The 16,840-nt window shown below is 33.1% G+C and overlaps 1 protein-coding gene across 2 annotated transcripts; it reads left to right on the top strand.

Annotated features, from left to right (window-relative positions):
* Positions 1 to 2,197: 2,197 nt before the first annotated feature.
* Positions 2,198 to 15,564, top strand: LOC124355267 (calcium-independent phospholipase A2-gamma-like). Of its 2 annotated transcripts, none has more exons than XM_046806317.1 (9): positions 2,198 to 2,435; positions 5,333 to 5,855; positions 6,345 to 6,482; positions 6,744 to 6,898; positions 8,695 to 8,813; positions 9,645 to 9,853; positions 11,220 to 11,411; positions 12,389 to 12,599; positions 13,343 to 15,564. In XM_046806317.1, exons 1-9 carry the CDS (start codon positions 2,383 to 2,385, stop codon positions 13,597 to 13,599), a joined length of 1,857 nt encoding a protein of 618 aa, XP_046662273.1. In that variant the 5' UTR covers positions 2,198 to 2,382; the 3' UTR covers positions 13,600 to 15,564. The 2 variants fall into 2 exon arrangements, with proteins under 2 accessions (XP_046662273.1, XP_046662274.1); XM_046806318.1 differs by lacking the exon at positions 2,198 to 2,435 and adding an exon at positions 2,990 to 3,146.
* The last annotated feature ends 1,276 nt before the right edge of the window (positions 15,565 to 16,840 follow it).

The raw sequence follows: 16,840 nt of genomic DNA, 5'->3' as shown, positions 1-16,840 counted from the left end.
TCCGTACAGTGGCAGGTCGGATACACAGGTACAGTACGCAACCTCGAAGTAGCGATGCTGTACATTGATTGTGTAAGATGTATAAGGAAAACATATGATACATGTATAGATGACCTTTTTTCGCTTCATTTAAGTCTAGTAATAAAATAGTTTGATGTACTAAGACTTCTCACACTTCTCAGTTTACTTGCATTAGTCATCAGTTACTTGTGCATTCTATACTGAGTGGGAGCAGAGGTGGATTTAAGGACGAGGGGGGGGGTCACAGGGCTCACTACCCCTCCCTAAATAATTTCTAATAACTTTTTAGTTTTCGTTTCATAAACATGCAAATTTTTGCCTCCAAAATGCGCAAAATGTGTTATGAAATTTACGTTTTGAAAAAATGTTTAAAGAAGGCACCCTGAATCCTTCCATTCTATAGGGAATATTCCAAACCACCGGGGGTCCCCTCCTCAAACTTCTTGCTAAATCCACCCCTGAGTGGGAGTTAGGGTGCGTGTGAAATGGCTGACTAGGTGTGGACTCACGATTCATTAAACCATTTCACAAAATATATGTTAATGTCATACACGCATGGCACCAACTTCCGAAAATTTAATTCACATATCCTTGATACCCGTTATTGATTTCCACCAGTAGGTTACAACACTGTTTGATACTAATTGAGGAATCGGAAGAATATCATTTAACCGTTAAGTTGATTAGTTACTCGCAACCTTGTATTCAGAGAAGGCCAAAGAGAGATAAGAAGTAGAACTAGGTCAGTGATGGACTCTGCCACTGCGAGAGTAGTTCCGCTCGTCCCATGGCGTGACTACAACACGCGGAGTAACGACCCTGGTAGTGGCGTGATGTGCACAAATATATCTGGCGGGCGGGCTTACTTCAGCGCCTACTGTAACAACTATTCCTGGCTCCGTCTGGCGGTCGAGGACGTGCGGCAAAATTTTAATCAACATGCCTGTTTGTACCTCTGTGTCACCTGTTTATGGACCGACTAGAAATAGAACAAAATGGAGGGTTTCAGAAACTAAAAATTAACAAATAGTGCCAAGATATGGTATTCCGGAGGGATGTATAGAATACCTGTAAGCAAAAAGAGAAGTCTGTTTATTATCTACTAAAGAAGATTTGAGAAATGGCAGAATAAGTATTTAAGAGTATATTCAGAGACGGATTTCGCTTTTTTAGGTCCCATGGGATCATAAAAAAATTACAAGTTTTGTGAACATTATTTAAAAAAAGTAACGAGAAGTACAAATTTGGAATTCCTATTCTTTCATATGCATTGAATTTTTAAGGGATAATACATTATTTTTTTAATGATTGAATGATGATAGCGTTGTAGTACACAATTTAAGTCACTACACGTTTACTTTCTTTTACATAAAGTCCCTAATAACGTTGCCGCGTACTTTCAATCATATAGATAAGAACGTGTTCGTATTTCAGAAGCAAATGTCTCTAAAAAGAGAAAATATGGCAAAATAGAATTCTTTTTATTATAAGTGAGTGACTATCTTCATAATTTAAAACTTTTGTCTCAGGGAATATTGCAAAACTGGGAGCAGGGGACAAAATGATTTAATCGTGTTAAAAACAAATAGAATCTCGCCAATAAATGCCGGCTTGTGGGAATCCCTATCCCCTGCACATACCCGTCTTGAACACCCTGTCATTCCGAATGTCGTACAGAATACCTTAGTGGTTTAACTACAATACGGTTTCCTCAGCTGCATGCCATTTTTAATACAGTCGTTTATAGTTTTTCAGCGTCTGGTCAGACTCTGATAGTTCCGTTAGATTTAGATAAACCCATACAAGGATATGTCTAGTTTTATTGAGAATGAGTCCTTTTAAAAAGCCAGAACACTGTTGAAATGTTTAGCTGTAGGCGTTTTAAAACTCCTGTAATACTATCTGAAAAATAATCAATTCTTAAACTTCTTTTGTAACCTTATCGGCGTCTTTTTATGGAACGGAACGGTGAGAAAAGAAAAAAAAAACAAGATAACATGAGTCTGAATAACATTATACAACAAACGTAACGTTGCAATCCGATATAGTGACAAACAGTAAACAAAAAACATTGCGTCTTATACGATGTGTTGCTTGGATGAAATTGTAAACAAGTGCCAGAGGCGGGGGGCTCGACCGTGAATCTATAAAACAAAGGCGCGCAACGGAGCGCCAGTTCAGTGGGAGGTTGAAGTTGACTCAAGCAACATCTGTGAATATTCGCGATCAAGTCACAGTGGTTTGCGATTTCAAGTCAGCACTAATTGTACAATATTGTGTCTTCTTTAGTTCAAAAATTTATAGTTGGTGTTTTTACTGTAATAGGGTTTTACAATTCAGAAGTTTACTCATTTTTCGAAGATGTCGCTGAGCAAAGGAATATCAAAATACAGGAAGTGTGCTTGTTTATGTCGGTAAGTTGACGAATTTAAATAATTTCCACTGTTTATTTTTAATCACATACTAATGTATCAGACAGAAATTGGTGTTTTATTATACATGGTTTATTGCGAGATTAATAATATTTTTTTTAGTTAATAATTTTCCTTGTTGATATTTTCAGTTTTATTTGACAATAATGTTTTTCAGTAGACAAATAACTTCTTAGGAAGACATCTCTATTCACTTCCTGGTTCGGAAAATAACCTGATTGTGAGGTCTTTGGTTCTGAATTATTCTAAATTCAAATAAAACCAGGAAGTTAAATTCCTTCTCTCTGTTTGGACTACATTTGAATGGTTTTATTTAGAAATTCATTCACATTTATTTCAAATGCAGTTATAAATAAAGCAATTATAGTGACCTTGCATTATTGACGTTTAAAAATTGGCACATTCCCCACCATTATTGGTCGTACGATCTGACGTCAGTAGATCGCCCTCAGCTGATACATTTTAGCCAATAGCAGAGTTTGTTTTCAATTTGAAAGCTGTCTGCTAGAGTTTACGTCACGACTGTTCAGTCTGTTGTCATTTGTACAGCTCCTAGAATATTCCACCCAGCTGTTTTGTAAATTTAGTTTTTATCAAGCCAAATTAATATTGGGTGTCCTTTGTTATTGTTTGTTCAGTTTTCTGGGTGAAATGTGTTGAAAATAATGAATTGTATGTACATTTATTGTAATGGTAAGTGGCGTAGATAAGTAAATTAGGCTATTTCCACATTTAATCTTGGAATATTTAGACTACGCAAATAAGCATTCAATAGGTTGTCTTATTTTTTTAGAAGTTATTAATACAATACCAGATTTGTTTGGTTACTGTACTAAAGAACCAATAACTTACATACCCCAATCCAGAATGGATAATTATTAGAATGATAAGTAATTAGGTATAATACTGTTATTGTAATGTCCTATTAGAATTAAGTTAATGATAAATGCCTATTAATGATAGACTAGGCCCTGGTATGTCACGCTGAATTCTATAAATGAATAGGCCTATCTATTCAATTCCTTTTAAATTAATTATATTCTCTTCTAGGACAAAAATTAATGATGTCAGCCTATTTAAGAAAACAATTGATGGTAGGCTACAGTAATTTAGGTTACACCATACAATGATAAAGCAGCTGGCCCTAAAACTAAGACTAGATCGTATTTGCACACTTGTTTTTCGTACTCATACAAAATAAATATTGACACTGTATTGTAAATTAAGGTTTTGATAATGAAACCTGCTGAGAATAGCCTATTTCAGAATATCGGACTGATACTAAATGCTTCCAACCATCAGTGCATGTTACCTCAGTACTTCCTTGTGCTTGTAATTATGTATAAATTTAATACGAAGTAAATATTTTTAAGTCCCACTTTGAATTTGTCGATTGTGTTAATGGAAAATACTTCAACAGTATTAAGGATACCAATAATAAAGAAAAGAGTGAAGAAAGGCGTAAGAAAAAAAGGTCCCACGTGAGGGCAGTTGTTCCCCCAATGTAAGGAATTCCTTAACCTTCGTACTTAGACTTAAAATATTTGAAATTTATCGAAAACTTGGGGTAGAGACTCTAATAAGCAGCCTACATTCGTTATTCGGTTGTTTTTATAAAATGTTTCGATTGCTTGTAATAAAATTAAGGATTTGATATTAAACTTTATTTAACTTAAGATATGATTTAAACTTATTAGTGATAAAAAATACATATACTAAAAGAAGTAGACTAACAAATTTTAGAGATTTTTTAAATAGCAATGAATCTGAGGAAACTGTGTGAGATAAACAACTGTAGGTTCTTAGCAAACGCTCAAGTCTTTTTTTCTTTAAGTTTAAAGGTACTGTTAAAAGATACATAACTATCTTAGGTACTTTGGGATTATACCGACCACACCCAGACATGAATCGTTATTCGACATTTTGCTTCTACTGATTACTAGATTAGCGTAGAACAATATTTCGTCAATACAAAACAGGAATTGTCTTATCGCAAACCCCTCCCCATCCTCAGACAGAGGTCAAAGTCGAGCGGTCTAGTAGATAACGTGATTGCAGAGTCTCGCCGCCCGTTCAGCTGGTGCGTCGCTTTGTTGTACTTCCGTGTTTTACCTCTACATTTCTCCAAACACAAAAATTCAACAAAAACAAACATTACCAAACTAAAACTAAACTCTTTATTGAAAAAATACTCAAAACTTGTTTTTATTCTTGATCACATTCCGCCACCCAAAATGTGAGTGCCTCCGGCCATCAGCGCGGGCTTCGACAGCACCTTCGGTGCTGCCCCGCGCTGATGTCAAGGAAAGAAAAACATCCCTCGAGATAGTACCTATCAGTAAAATATCAAATTCTAGAGGGGCTGATCAGAAATATAAATTGAATTGTAATGGAAAGGCAATTATGTACCGTGCAAATCATGTGATGCCGCGCGGCCTGCCGTAATCGGGATTCTCGAGAAAGATAAGATAACAGCGACAACAATACCGATCACAATTCCAGGAAATGCTTGTAAGTTTGTAATTTTGTAATTAAAGAGTTGTTTTTTCGTTCTCATATGTTTATTTCTATAAATATACATTTTTGTGTTATTCATACTGGTGTGGTCGGTATAATCCCAAAGTACCCTATCTTATTTAAATTTCAAATTGATACAATAGCTACTTATACGAAAGGAATTTTTCCCAACTACTTTAAATCAATATGTATACATAAATATAGATCTAGAATGTAGCAAATTTCTGTATTTTAATTGTTGGAATAAATCGTCAGTATAATTATTTACTGCAATTAATATGATGAGTATTTAAAGTAGGCTACTGGTAGTCTTTTATATAAATTGTAGTGGTTGTAATATTAAATTTAAATTTTTCTTACAGGCACATCAACACCAAGAGTGCCAATCCACAACAATCGATGCAGACTTCGTCAAAATTTAAATTACGCTCCAGTTTCAAGAGCATGTCTTTGAATCAATGGAAAGTTGTTAACCAGCTGCGTGATTTGATAACAAAATCACAAAGCGAGAAAGGAAACATGTACAGTCTATCGAAGGATTGGATTAATTTCTTACAAAAATTTCCCCAACTGACTGGGGTAATGCAAACATTGCCGGTCACAAGGAGAAAACACCTGGATCCTAAAGATCCAAATTCTCCAGATAATCCAGAAGTCGGTACCCCGGTCACCGGAACCAGTACTGTGAAATCGGTCCCTGTTTCTCCTCAGTCGCTGGAAAGTCGAATCTCAGATGCAAGTAAGGCTGTTGAACCCCTTCAAGATTACGCTTATGGAGTGTTGAAAGGCATCCAACAGAGGTTCACCCAAAAACCGGAGGAAAAACCAACTGAGCAAGCTTTGGTCCCTAAGTGGAAAGTCAGGAACGATGCAGCTGTTTCAAAGGTGAGTCTGCAATATACTGAATGTTTGAAATTATGTTAAATTAGCTACAATAATATACAGTACATCTTAAGATTGACTATGGGTATTATTTCATAGGTTTGCCATTTGCCATAAATTTCATACAAACGCATAGATTGGCACAAAATAGCAGTAAGATACGCTTTATGAATATTATTTTACTTTTTGTACCATTTATTCAATATCATTAAGTTAAAAACAACTTTCAACAGATAATTTTTCAACAGTAGCGCTATTTCTTTACTTGCTTAAGCAAATGAAACTTACTGACTTCAATAATTCACAAAGAGTTTGATTTTTTACGGTCTGATTTGCTGTCATTGACATGCTACTGTCGAGTGGTTCAAGAAGATTAAACATTTAAATCACCCATTATATAATACCGGGTAACATGTACACATAGTGGGTGAAATTGATTTTGTCCTTTTAAACTGATTGTACATAGAGATAAAGAATGCGGTTGATCCACAGGAGAGCATTTCCTCGAGGACGCGTCATGTCCTGTCGATGATTGCAACAGCGGAGACAACACAGTCAAGACTCAAACGACTTGAAGACCTGGCGAATCACCTACATCAGTTTCCACAGGCCAAACGGATTGCAGTAAAGGTAATTGTTTATATATATATATATATATTTCTATTGGAAAGTTTGGTTATTTGCAGATTATTTTATCGTTTTGAACAAATTGAATTTGTATAATCTACAATCAATCTTTCATTGCAATGAACAACCAAGCTTACATTCAATAAGCCTAATATGATACTTTTGTAGTCATTATTTATGATTAGTTAAATTGTTTCATGGAAAATAATAACATAGAGTGTTGATAAGGTTTTATGTTTTAATAACTATTTATTTTTATTTTAGGATGGAGCAATCCGTCTTCTCCTGAGAGTCAAGCAGCAGTCTAAGGACGAAGCAACTCAGTCCCTCGTCAGAGAGTCGTTTGCAATGTTGGGTTATGCCGGTTACCTTCCCGGTAGAGGCATCCGTATACTGGCAATTGATGGAGGTGGTATAAGGTTAGTCTCGAACCATTCTTAATTGATTGCTCATTAACCCTTCGAGTGCCGCAGCGTCTACATAGTAGATGTTGTTAAATGTGCATAAATTGCCGGCATCTACCCAGTAGACGATTTGTATTTAATTAATATCACATATAATTCATTTTTGTTTTGACAAATAACTTATTTCACGGCAATCTACAAGTTTCGAACAATCGATTGTGATTGATTTTTATTGTTCACCGCCCCCTTGTAGTTATTTGCCATCAGAAAAAAAACAGATGACGCAATAGTTGGTCAGCTGCTACTTGTTGCCATTAACTACACAGTTTCGTTTGTTGTGTGTTTACATTGTGCTAGTTTCGTGTGTTTATGCTGAAAACTGTTGTTATTACTATTCTGCAATTGTGTTCAGTAAAACTTACAATCCATTAATTTATAAACTTCTTTTTTCGTGTTTAGTGACGTATATTTTATTGTTGGATTGGTGATGAAGTAAAACGCAAGTTCCAATCAAACTATTGATTTTAGGTGAAGTAAGGTTATATTGTAGGCTTGTGTATATTTTTATATACTTTTTATATAATTAGTATTTTACAGTCGTCTTACTTCATTGAGTGAAATAGGATAGTTATAATATTGTTTCTAAACTTTTGACAAACTTGAACAAAAATTGCTTTTTGTTGTATTTTGTATATATATTGCAGTATCTGGTTAAATATTACTGTAACACACCATATTATGCATGATTTTTGTTCAGTTTTTCATGCTCTTTCATATGGTATAGCTAAAAAAATTTTAAAAAATATTGTATAAATAAAATTTTAGTTCAAACTTGAAATTTATTTTTATTCATTTTTTAGTTTTTTGTTATAACCTATATTCTTTTAGTGTAAATAAAAATAAAATTATAATATTATATGGAAAAAATACCTTGTTTTATAACACACAAACTAAAAAAAAATTATTCAAATCGGTTGAATAGTTTTTTTAATATAGTTTTTTCCACACACGCTTGCAAAACAGAAGGAAATGCTCAGGCAATTTATGCGTATGACTTGGGAAAATATGCCGTGGCACTCAAAGGGTTAATTAATGCAAGCAAAAAATATATAATATCGTTTTTAGATGTCTATGGAAATAACCAATTTTAATTTATGGGAGATTTTGTATAAAACACCACTATAGACCGGTATGTCTTACAGAGCCGTTTTCAAAATATGTTAAGTATAAAAATTATAAAAATTTAAAATGTAGTGATTGAGGAAAAAGTTAACATGTTGTAAGAATAGTAAGATTTTGAGTTTTGATTTTTATGGTTAGGTTAGCACTATGTTTTTATTATTTCTTTATTATGGAAGTTATATCTAGGTTTATATTACAAATAAAAGCTGTTACAATATAGCTGTTCACTGTTTTCATTACTGATACTCACCCTTTATGCCACTTATAACAGCTTCCCACACTTTTTAGCCCATGGCAGAACAAATGAGATTAAGTGAAAGTTACTTCTCAGCGATTTAACAATCTCACTGTTCAACGAAATGTTTTTAATTCAACGGCCAAGTTAAGTTCCATTATAAAATTACAAAAATTATAAATTGATATAATGTAATGAAGTTTTTCTTCTTTACGTATGGTATTGTTAATATAGTAGGAAAGACGAGATCTTTATAACATTAAAGTGGCTACAAAATAAAACTTAAAAAGAAAGTATGCCTAGTTTATTTTTCAACATATATTTGTAGTTCTTATATTTGGAATTGAATTACTAAGCCTAATGGGCTGATAATGTATTTTAAATCTTGTTTCAGGGGTGTGGTTGTTATCCAGATGCTGAAGAAGCTGGAAGAGTTGACAGGCAAGAAAATCCACAACCTGTTTGATTACATCTGTGGTGTGAGCACTGGGGCCATCTTGATGTGTGGAGTAGGTAAGCACTCTACATAGCCTATCTGAGTTTCCTCATTGTAATTTTAAGATTTTCAATATAATAATTTTTTAACATATCAACAAAGACCTTTTAAGATACCCTTATACGCTATGTCACGACTCACTATTTCTTATACATTGGTCCAGTTAAGAAGTCAGTAGACTAAAATTAGAATTTTCTTACACTGAGTAGTTATTTAGCTCTTGATGATATGGTATAGGAGAATGTACATTCATAATGCTTAACATATAGGAACCAAACAATACTCAAAATAGTAAAAAGTATTTGTTTTATTTCTAGATGTATAAACTATTTTAGTAATGACAATCCTAAGAATTTTGAATGTGCAAACCTCTAGTGACTATTATTTGCATGGAAAAGAAGCCCCTGGCTTGCTGAAGATTAGAATCAGTCAGTAGTTTTTGCACAAATCTGTACGCAGACAGGCTAGTAGCCAGGCCATAAGATAGTAAGGCCATTAGCATAAGAATTCCCATGATATTTTGTGTCCTGCTGTACTCTTTCCTAATTTATTCTCAGTGCAAAAGTTTTATGGTAGTTATTTTCGTTTAAAATCATATATTGAAATTACACTATAAAGAAATTTTTCAAACGTTATGTATGATACAAAATATATGAAGTTCCGGTTTCTAAACTACACTAATCTTATGAAAATCATAAAATTACGTTCTAGAATGTCATACTAAAAGTGAAGGTTTTATTTCTTATAATTATAATACATTTTTGTATGGTTTTTTATCCTTTGATGATTAATAACATAAAAGTAACTCTGCTACTAATTAATTAATTATTGATTATAATCTGTTATAGGACCTCCACCTGGTAAGACTCTTGATGAGGTACGGAGGATATATAAGGAGATGAGTATTAAAGTATTCACACAGAGCGCATTCTGGGGAACAACGAAGATGGTGTGGAACCACGCCTACTACGACACAGCTGTGTGGGAAGATTTGCTGCGCTCCTACCTCGGGGACGCCAGCCTGCTGCAGACCAACAGGGCAGCCAACTGTCCCAAGGTGAGACTAGCTTGTGTCGGTTGGTAGTCATATCATGTAAAACAACAATTTTAGTAATAAATTATTTTAATTTTTATTACTTTTTGAACAACGTTATGGAAAATAGACATTGGTCTGTATTTTGTAATTTGTAATTAGTTTCCTACATACCTGATCAAGACCTTAATTATTGCTCAGATCCAAATTTTGTGTTTTAGAGAACAACATTTTAAAGGGTTTTTGCTGCCTATAGATAAAATAATGTAACTCATATGTTTGTTACTACATTGTATGACAAGGGAACAGTGCACCTCTGGTGTTACTTCTGTTGAAAACAACTCTAATGAAAAGTAAAACCAAGAACCAAAGACGATCCCTTCTAACAATATGTTTTTCTGGTTTTTTATTTCACTCAATACACAAGCTGAGAAGACTAGATTGGATTGATTATATTGCATATTGATATATTATTTAGTATTTATTACTACATTTATAATAGTAAATTAAAGATCCACATTTTAATCGCATTATCTTTTAAAAATATTAACAACGACAATAAAATAGGTTTTCCTATTTTCAAACATGTATTCCTTATTTCTCAGAACATTTGGTCAGAGGTTAGAATGCATTGAACTTTGACATATTGATGATGACACACTCTACACAACTGCCAGCTGGCGTGAAGGAGGGATCTTTATATACGTTGATAAGCTCTAAACTCACAACAGACAACAGTGTGAGCCACGTGAGGCCCTTGGACTCAGATCAGATTGTCTCGCCAGCTTCAAATATAACAACCTATCGCATTTATCAAACCAATAATTCAACTGATAAATTCATTTTTGATGAATTAAGTCGGGAGATATTGATAGCTAATAAATATTGATTTACTGAGTGGTCTTTTCAGTTTTAAGCTTCTTATATCTCAAACTGTCATTTTTTTTGTAACTGTACATGTTAAAATGTGAAATAATAACTCAGTAACAGTGTGGAAATATTGCTGAATTCTTATGAATTCACTAAAAGTATTAATGTAGCTGTATGCATAATTTTTGTCCCATTGAAGACATAAGAAGTTAATACAAAAGTTTAGGTTATTTGGAATTACAACCTGTATTTTACCTTCTTATACAAATATTTTTTATTGTAACCTCTAGCCACAAAAATTTTAGATGGTCTAATATCATTAAGCCAATTATAAATTTTGCTAAAGTAACTCTAAGACTCAAATTTTGTGTTCTAACAACTTTGTATTGCTTCTCACCGTTCAATCAGATGAAAGAAATTACCGGAGTAGATCAGCGTGAAGATAATTGCACACGAACACACATGATGTCAAACGTAATCTTTTAATGTTGCAATATTGACGTGTTCTGTCATGTCGCAGATGTCTGCAATCTCGGCTGTGGTGAACAAGTCACGCGTGACTCCCTATGTGTTCCGCAACTACTCGCTGCCGTACGAGCGCCAGAGCCAGTACGAGGGCAGCAGTCGCCACACCATGTTCCAGGCCGTCAGAGCATCGGCCGCTGCGCCAACCATCTTCGAGGAGTTCCGAGTCGGCAACCTCCTGCATCACGTAAGTGTAAACTAGCGGCCACTGTCACTCACTCGCACTGCTGTTCAGTATTGCACTCAGCTTAACACATTCAGCACTATTTCAGTCCAATCACAACTCCATATTTTCACCTTTTTTGTTGCAACCTTTTCCATTGCTAAATTTTGCATTACTTTACATATTCCCCGTATTCAGCAATGATGGTAGAGTAGCAGAGTATATTTATTATGGTCAAATTTTATAGGATAGGTAATAATATTTAAATTAATATAAAATACATTGTACATTTTTTTTAGTGCTAATAATGTAGTATACAAGAGCTCTGAGTGAAACATTTATATGTTAAGTGATTAGTCTTCTCATATAAAACAGTGAAATGTGAGATTAACAAAAGCAAAAGATTAAAATGTTTTGGAGGAACACTGCTTGTAATAAAGCTGTCTCAAACTGCCTGTCTGATTGTGCTGGACACTTTATTCGTTTATATTATATTGTATTATTCTATCTTTTAAAACTGGATTGAATATTTAGCGGAGACACTCGATATTCACAGTTTTATCACTTCTTGATATCAGTTGTGTTGCACCTTAATTGCCAATTATTGGTAGACACTGTCACAACTAAAATATAAAGTTATATAGTTTTAAATAATAAAAACTACTGTTACTCACTTATTCATAGATTCTTATTGTTCCTGAATATAAAACGTTTGTAACTTCAGATTCTATTTGTTATATGCTTTTTAATAGTTAATTGTTTAATAAATCTAAATTTTAGAACATAATAGATTAGATATCTATGCACTCACAGAGAATAGCATTGCAATTTTATGTAGCATTTGTAAAAGAGAAAAACATAATCTCAGAGAAAATATCCAGCCATCTTTAGACATTGCACTAAAGGCCTTGAGAAGACTATTAAAATTAACCTTACTAAACAAATATAATAGGAAGGAAAACTAATATCACATTTGAATGTAATTTCTTGTACATTTGCAGGACGGAGGTATTTTAGTGAATAACCCAACAGCACTAGCCATCCACGAAGCCAAGCAGCTGTGGCCGGACGCGGCACTGCAGTGTGTGGTGTCTTGTGGCACAGGCCGGCACATGCCTTCGCACACTGGCACCGAGCAGGCCGTCAGCACGTCTCCCACCAGCTGGCGTCAGACCTTCGACAAGATCCTGGACAGCGCCACCGACACTGAGGGTCAGTCTCTTAACATATCTGTCACAGAGAAATACTGAAATATATACCAACATGTATTCTTTTAGTCTATAAGGTCTTTATAGATGTTATTTAAATACTTTAAGTACAACACACAAAAAAAACTTAATGTTAGAAATATACTCCTTATACTGAATATTTAATATACCAAATTATAATTTTTTAAATTAATCTTATTTTATAAGAAAATCATCACATATGCATTTACTTTGAAAGTTGTTTTGTGACTGGGACCAATATAATCAAAGATATGATGAAAAGGGATTATGTGTTATGGAGTAGTAAGGGAATGGGATAATGATGAGGTAAGGTAGGTTTGGATAGCTCACATGACTTAAATTTGTGGAAATCAAACAGGCATGGCAATTAGGGAGGGGGAGGTGCTCATGTGAACATCATGTGAGGGACACAACAGCTATTGTTGGTCAACTGCAGTATATAATGAGGCGTTTTAATGTTGCCTCATCTGCTAATAGCTCAGAAATGATGTACAATTGTTACCCTATTTTTAACATTACAAACACATAACACAAATGTTAAGTGACCAGAAGAAAAGTTTGAACCATCAACAATTTAAAATTGAAAATTAACTACATTCCACACTGTATACAATTTTTTTTATTCACATTTGAGTGTTGTAGCAAAGAAAACATTATTACTATGAACACCCAAAAAACTTCAACATGGCTTCAACTTCAACGTGATAATGTTTTTATTGTTTCCAGCTGTTCACACGTGTCTGAATGATCTCCTCCCACCAAACGTGTATTACCGGTTCAACCCTTACGTGACGGAGATAGTCTCGATGGACGAGATCAGGCCGGACAAGATCAACCAGCTGGAGACGGATGCGATCATGTACTACAGACGGAACGAGGAAAGTTTTCGTGACGCGGCGGAGGCCCTAACTGCACCGAAGACCCTGGCTCAGCGCTGCCAAGACTACGTGGACCTGCAGGCTACTCTGCTCGGGATCAAATAGAGGTGGAGAGTGAAGCATTCCTTATCTGGCTGTGAACTTTGTAACATCACACATTGCCCGCACGGAGACCAACACGACACCAGACTGTATGTCCAGTGATGTAAACATTAGGCTTAGGAGTAAAAGTACTTTAAAATATTGTATAGGTGCATAATTTATAGTGCTAAATAATAACCGTTGACTCAAATTATTCATCAAATTTGCGTTTAATATTATTTAAAGCATTTTGTACTATTCATGTAAACTACTTATATTAATGTTCTTGTTTTTCTGACATTCAGAAGAATTTTCATAATATTCCTCATGAAATTACAATCTTCTCTCAGTATTAAATAAATAGCTACAATTGATATCTAAAACCATCACCATAACTAATACTTCAAGGCTTTATACTTTCACATAACTTTAAATGAAATATAAATGTTTAAAATATAACTTACAAGACTAATTTAACAATATTTGCAACCAAGTCTGGTTTTAGTCGTAAGATTAAATACAGTTTCTAAAAAAATGTAAATTAAAACAAATTGTTCTTAGATAGTTATTATACGAGTACTATATTTTCTATAGCCATTGCTTATTTGATCATAAAAAAACAATTTACATATTATGGCATAAGTAATAAACAAACAGCGATTAAAAACTGTTCAATTTCTTGGAAGAGTTGTGTCTTCTCTTCCTTGACTATCTGCTTCCTCCTCTTTATGAGTTTCTCTACTTCTAGGCTTGCACAGTCATAATAATGTCACAGGAGGCTTAGTTATGAAAACACTGTTGGTGGTATAACCACGGTTAACTCAGCCGATGGTCTAAAAGAAAAGTACTATTCTGCTAAAATCAGTACTTAAAGTCTTCTACAAATTTATCATAATGTCTGTGGTAGCTTATGTTAATAAAAAAACTACAGCAAGCGTATAGAGCACAGTCGGTGGATGTGGAGAGACAAAGTCAAAACTGCTGAGTAACACAACTGCAAATAATTATTCTAGAACGTTTTGTTCATTATTTTTTAAGTTGAATTGAACTTGGACCACAGTAATGTGCAGAATGAAGAAACATCCTGCTACTATTTTAAGTAATACGATTTGGAAAACCTTTCTTTTGTAATAACAATGAGAATAGCTTAGACTTTAAAGTATTTAACTATTTCAATGAGGTATTATCGTACTGAGGCATAAATAATTTTGGTTTACATTGAAGTGCACTTAATACTTTTGGGCCAGTGATTGTTTATTCAGATTTGTTGAATTCTATTTATTTTGTTAATTAATATTTGTATACTTTATTGGTTTAAACATATATCAGGTGATTATTTATTATACTTATTTCATCAATGTTAGTGTATTTATAGAAACTGTGTTTTACTTATTATTTATTTAAAGACCAAAGAGTAATAATTTATTGACAATCATAAATAAATATTTCTGGTTATTTGTGCCTTTAGTTATATACATACATTATTAGCTATTCGGTTATTCTTTTATTATTGTTTTGATGATGTACATAGGAAGTTTGATGCATGCAATCGCTTGGCAATTTCATAATTCAAAATGTGTAAACGCTGATCTTTAATTTGAAAAATGTAGTTCAGTCTCTATTTCCCGACAAACTCTCGTGTGATCGTAATGTATGGTTAAGGATTTAAACACGATATTAGGATGATTATGTTCCTGCTGTGTTCAAAGATAAAGAATTGTTTGAAACAATCATTAGTTTCTCTTAGATGGCTTTGTTTTCTCTAGTCAAAATGGACATGTTGTCAAGTAGATATTTCACCGGCTTTATTTTGTGATATTAGTTAGTAGAAAGTGATTTTGTTACAAGAGATATTTTAAATAATAAATAAGTACAAAAATATTGGCTTAGTACGAGTATTAATAAGGATGATGTACATAATATTGTGAATATGATGACCTAGTTTCAATTTTTTTATTATATTTTAAAATAAATATCTTTTTCTTCCAAGTCTTGTATTTTCTTATATTTCCTGATTGTTCCAAATCAAAAAGAAAAGTAATTGTCAGAGCTTTTTGTCAGGATACAGGTTCAGCTATTCCTTCAAATAGAGTTTTAAACAGTATGAAAATTGATAATGAAATCTTCAAAGTGGGTTTTGGCCACTTTGTATGCAATATAAAAAGTAAAATCTCAAAGATATAAAATGATTTTATTGCAAGTGTTAGAAAATGTTCTACGTGGTTTTCACAAGCCAGACTGGGTTAAAATTAGTACAGATGTTTTTGTAATTTGAATACAGTCATAGTTGAAATCTGCATATAGTTAAACTATCTCCAGTTGAAAATCTCCATAAAATAATGCCTTGCTAGTTTGTTACATCTGTGGATATATATGCATATTCTTTTTTTCAGAACAGTTAAATTGGAAAAAAATTAGTTAAACTTTTTATATTAGTGTCACTGCTAAATTAACTTAAAATATTTCTAAATTAAGAGGTACCTATGTAAGAATACTTATTATTTCCAGGTTTAATTACTTTTTATGCAGAACTACTGAAAAAGTAGAAAAGTTTAAAAATTATTTAATAAAAGTGGAATTTACAATTTGTGGAATATTTAAACAGTTTAAAAAATATATTATTAACAAAAGTTATTTTCAACTTATGTCTATTAGCTGAAATAACATAATTTATGGTAAATAATGCTATAAACAACACATTAACTGTACTCAAATTTCCTCCAACATTAATTTAATCTTAAACAAACCTTTTTTTAATTCACGTTATTATATTAATTAAATGTTAACAAATATTTTCTTAATTTGATGTCTAGAAGTAAGTAACTCTCGTCCTCGAGGTCACGATGACTGATAGCTCCGGCAAAAAGATGTTTATGGACATAATGCTACAATTTACACAAATTTAAATGTATGTTGCCTAATATTACTATTAACTACAGATTTATTTATTGAAATTATTATACTTAAACACACTCCTTTGTTAAAAATCTTTTATTAATGATGGAAGGATTGAGAGGATAACAGAATTTCGGACATTTGCCATCATTATATGTTACAAAAAAGGTATATCAACTACATTGCGAGGTTTGATATCTACTCTCTTCTTTAGGTATACATAAGGCTCTATGACATTGATTTAAAAATTGTCACAAAAATTATAGAATAATTATTAAGTGATACATTAGTGAATCGACTCTCAACGTGAAAGCTAACTAGCCTATCCTCCTAGTCTAGTACTTTACTTCTTAACAAAGTCTAGACTTTT

The sequence above is a fragment of the Homalodisca vitripennis genome, chromosome 2, assembly GCF_021130785.1.
Source record: "Homalodisca vitripennis isolate AUS2020 chromosome 2, UT_GWSS_2.1, whole genome shotgun sequence".
NCBI lineage: Eukaryota > Metazoa > Arthropoda > Insecta > Hemiptera > Cicadellidae > Homalodisca > Homalodisca vitripennis.
This window is presented reverse-complemented; position numbering and strand designations above follow the sequence as displayed.

Excerpts from the sequence above, each read along its gene's own strand:
- LOC124355267 (XM_046806317.1), top strand. The coding sequence starts at position 2,383 with ATGTCGCTGAGCAAAGGAATATCAAAATACAGGAAGTGTGCTTGTTTA. Across the intron at positions 2,436-5,332 it reads AAGTGTGCTTGTTTATGTCG|GCACATCAACACCAAGAGTG; the intron begins GTAAGTTGACGA and ends TTTTTCTTACAG. Across the intron at positions 11,412-12,388 it reads TCGGCAACCTCCTGCATCAC|GACGGAGGTATTTTAGTGAA; the intron begins GTAAGTGTAAAC and ends GTACATTTGCAG.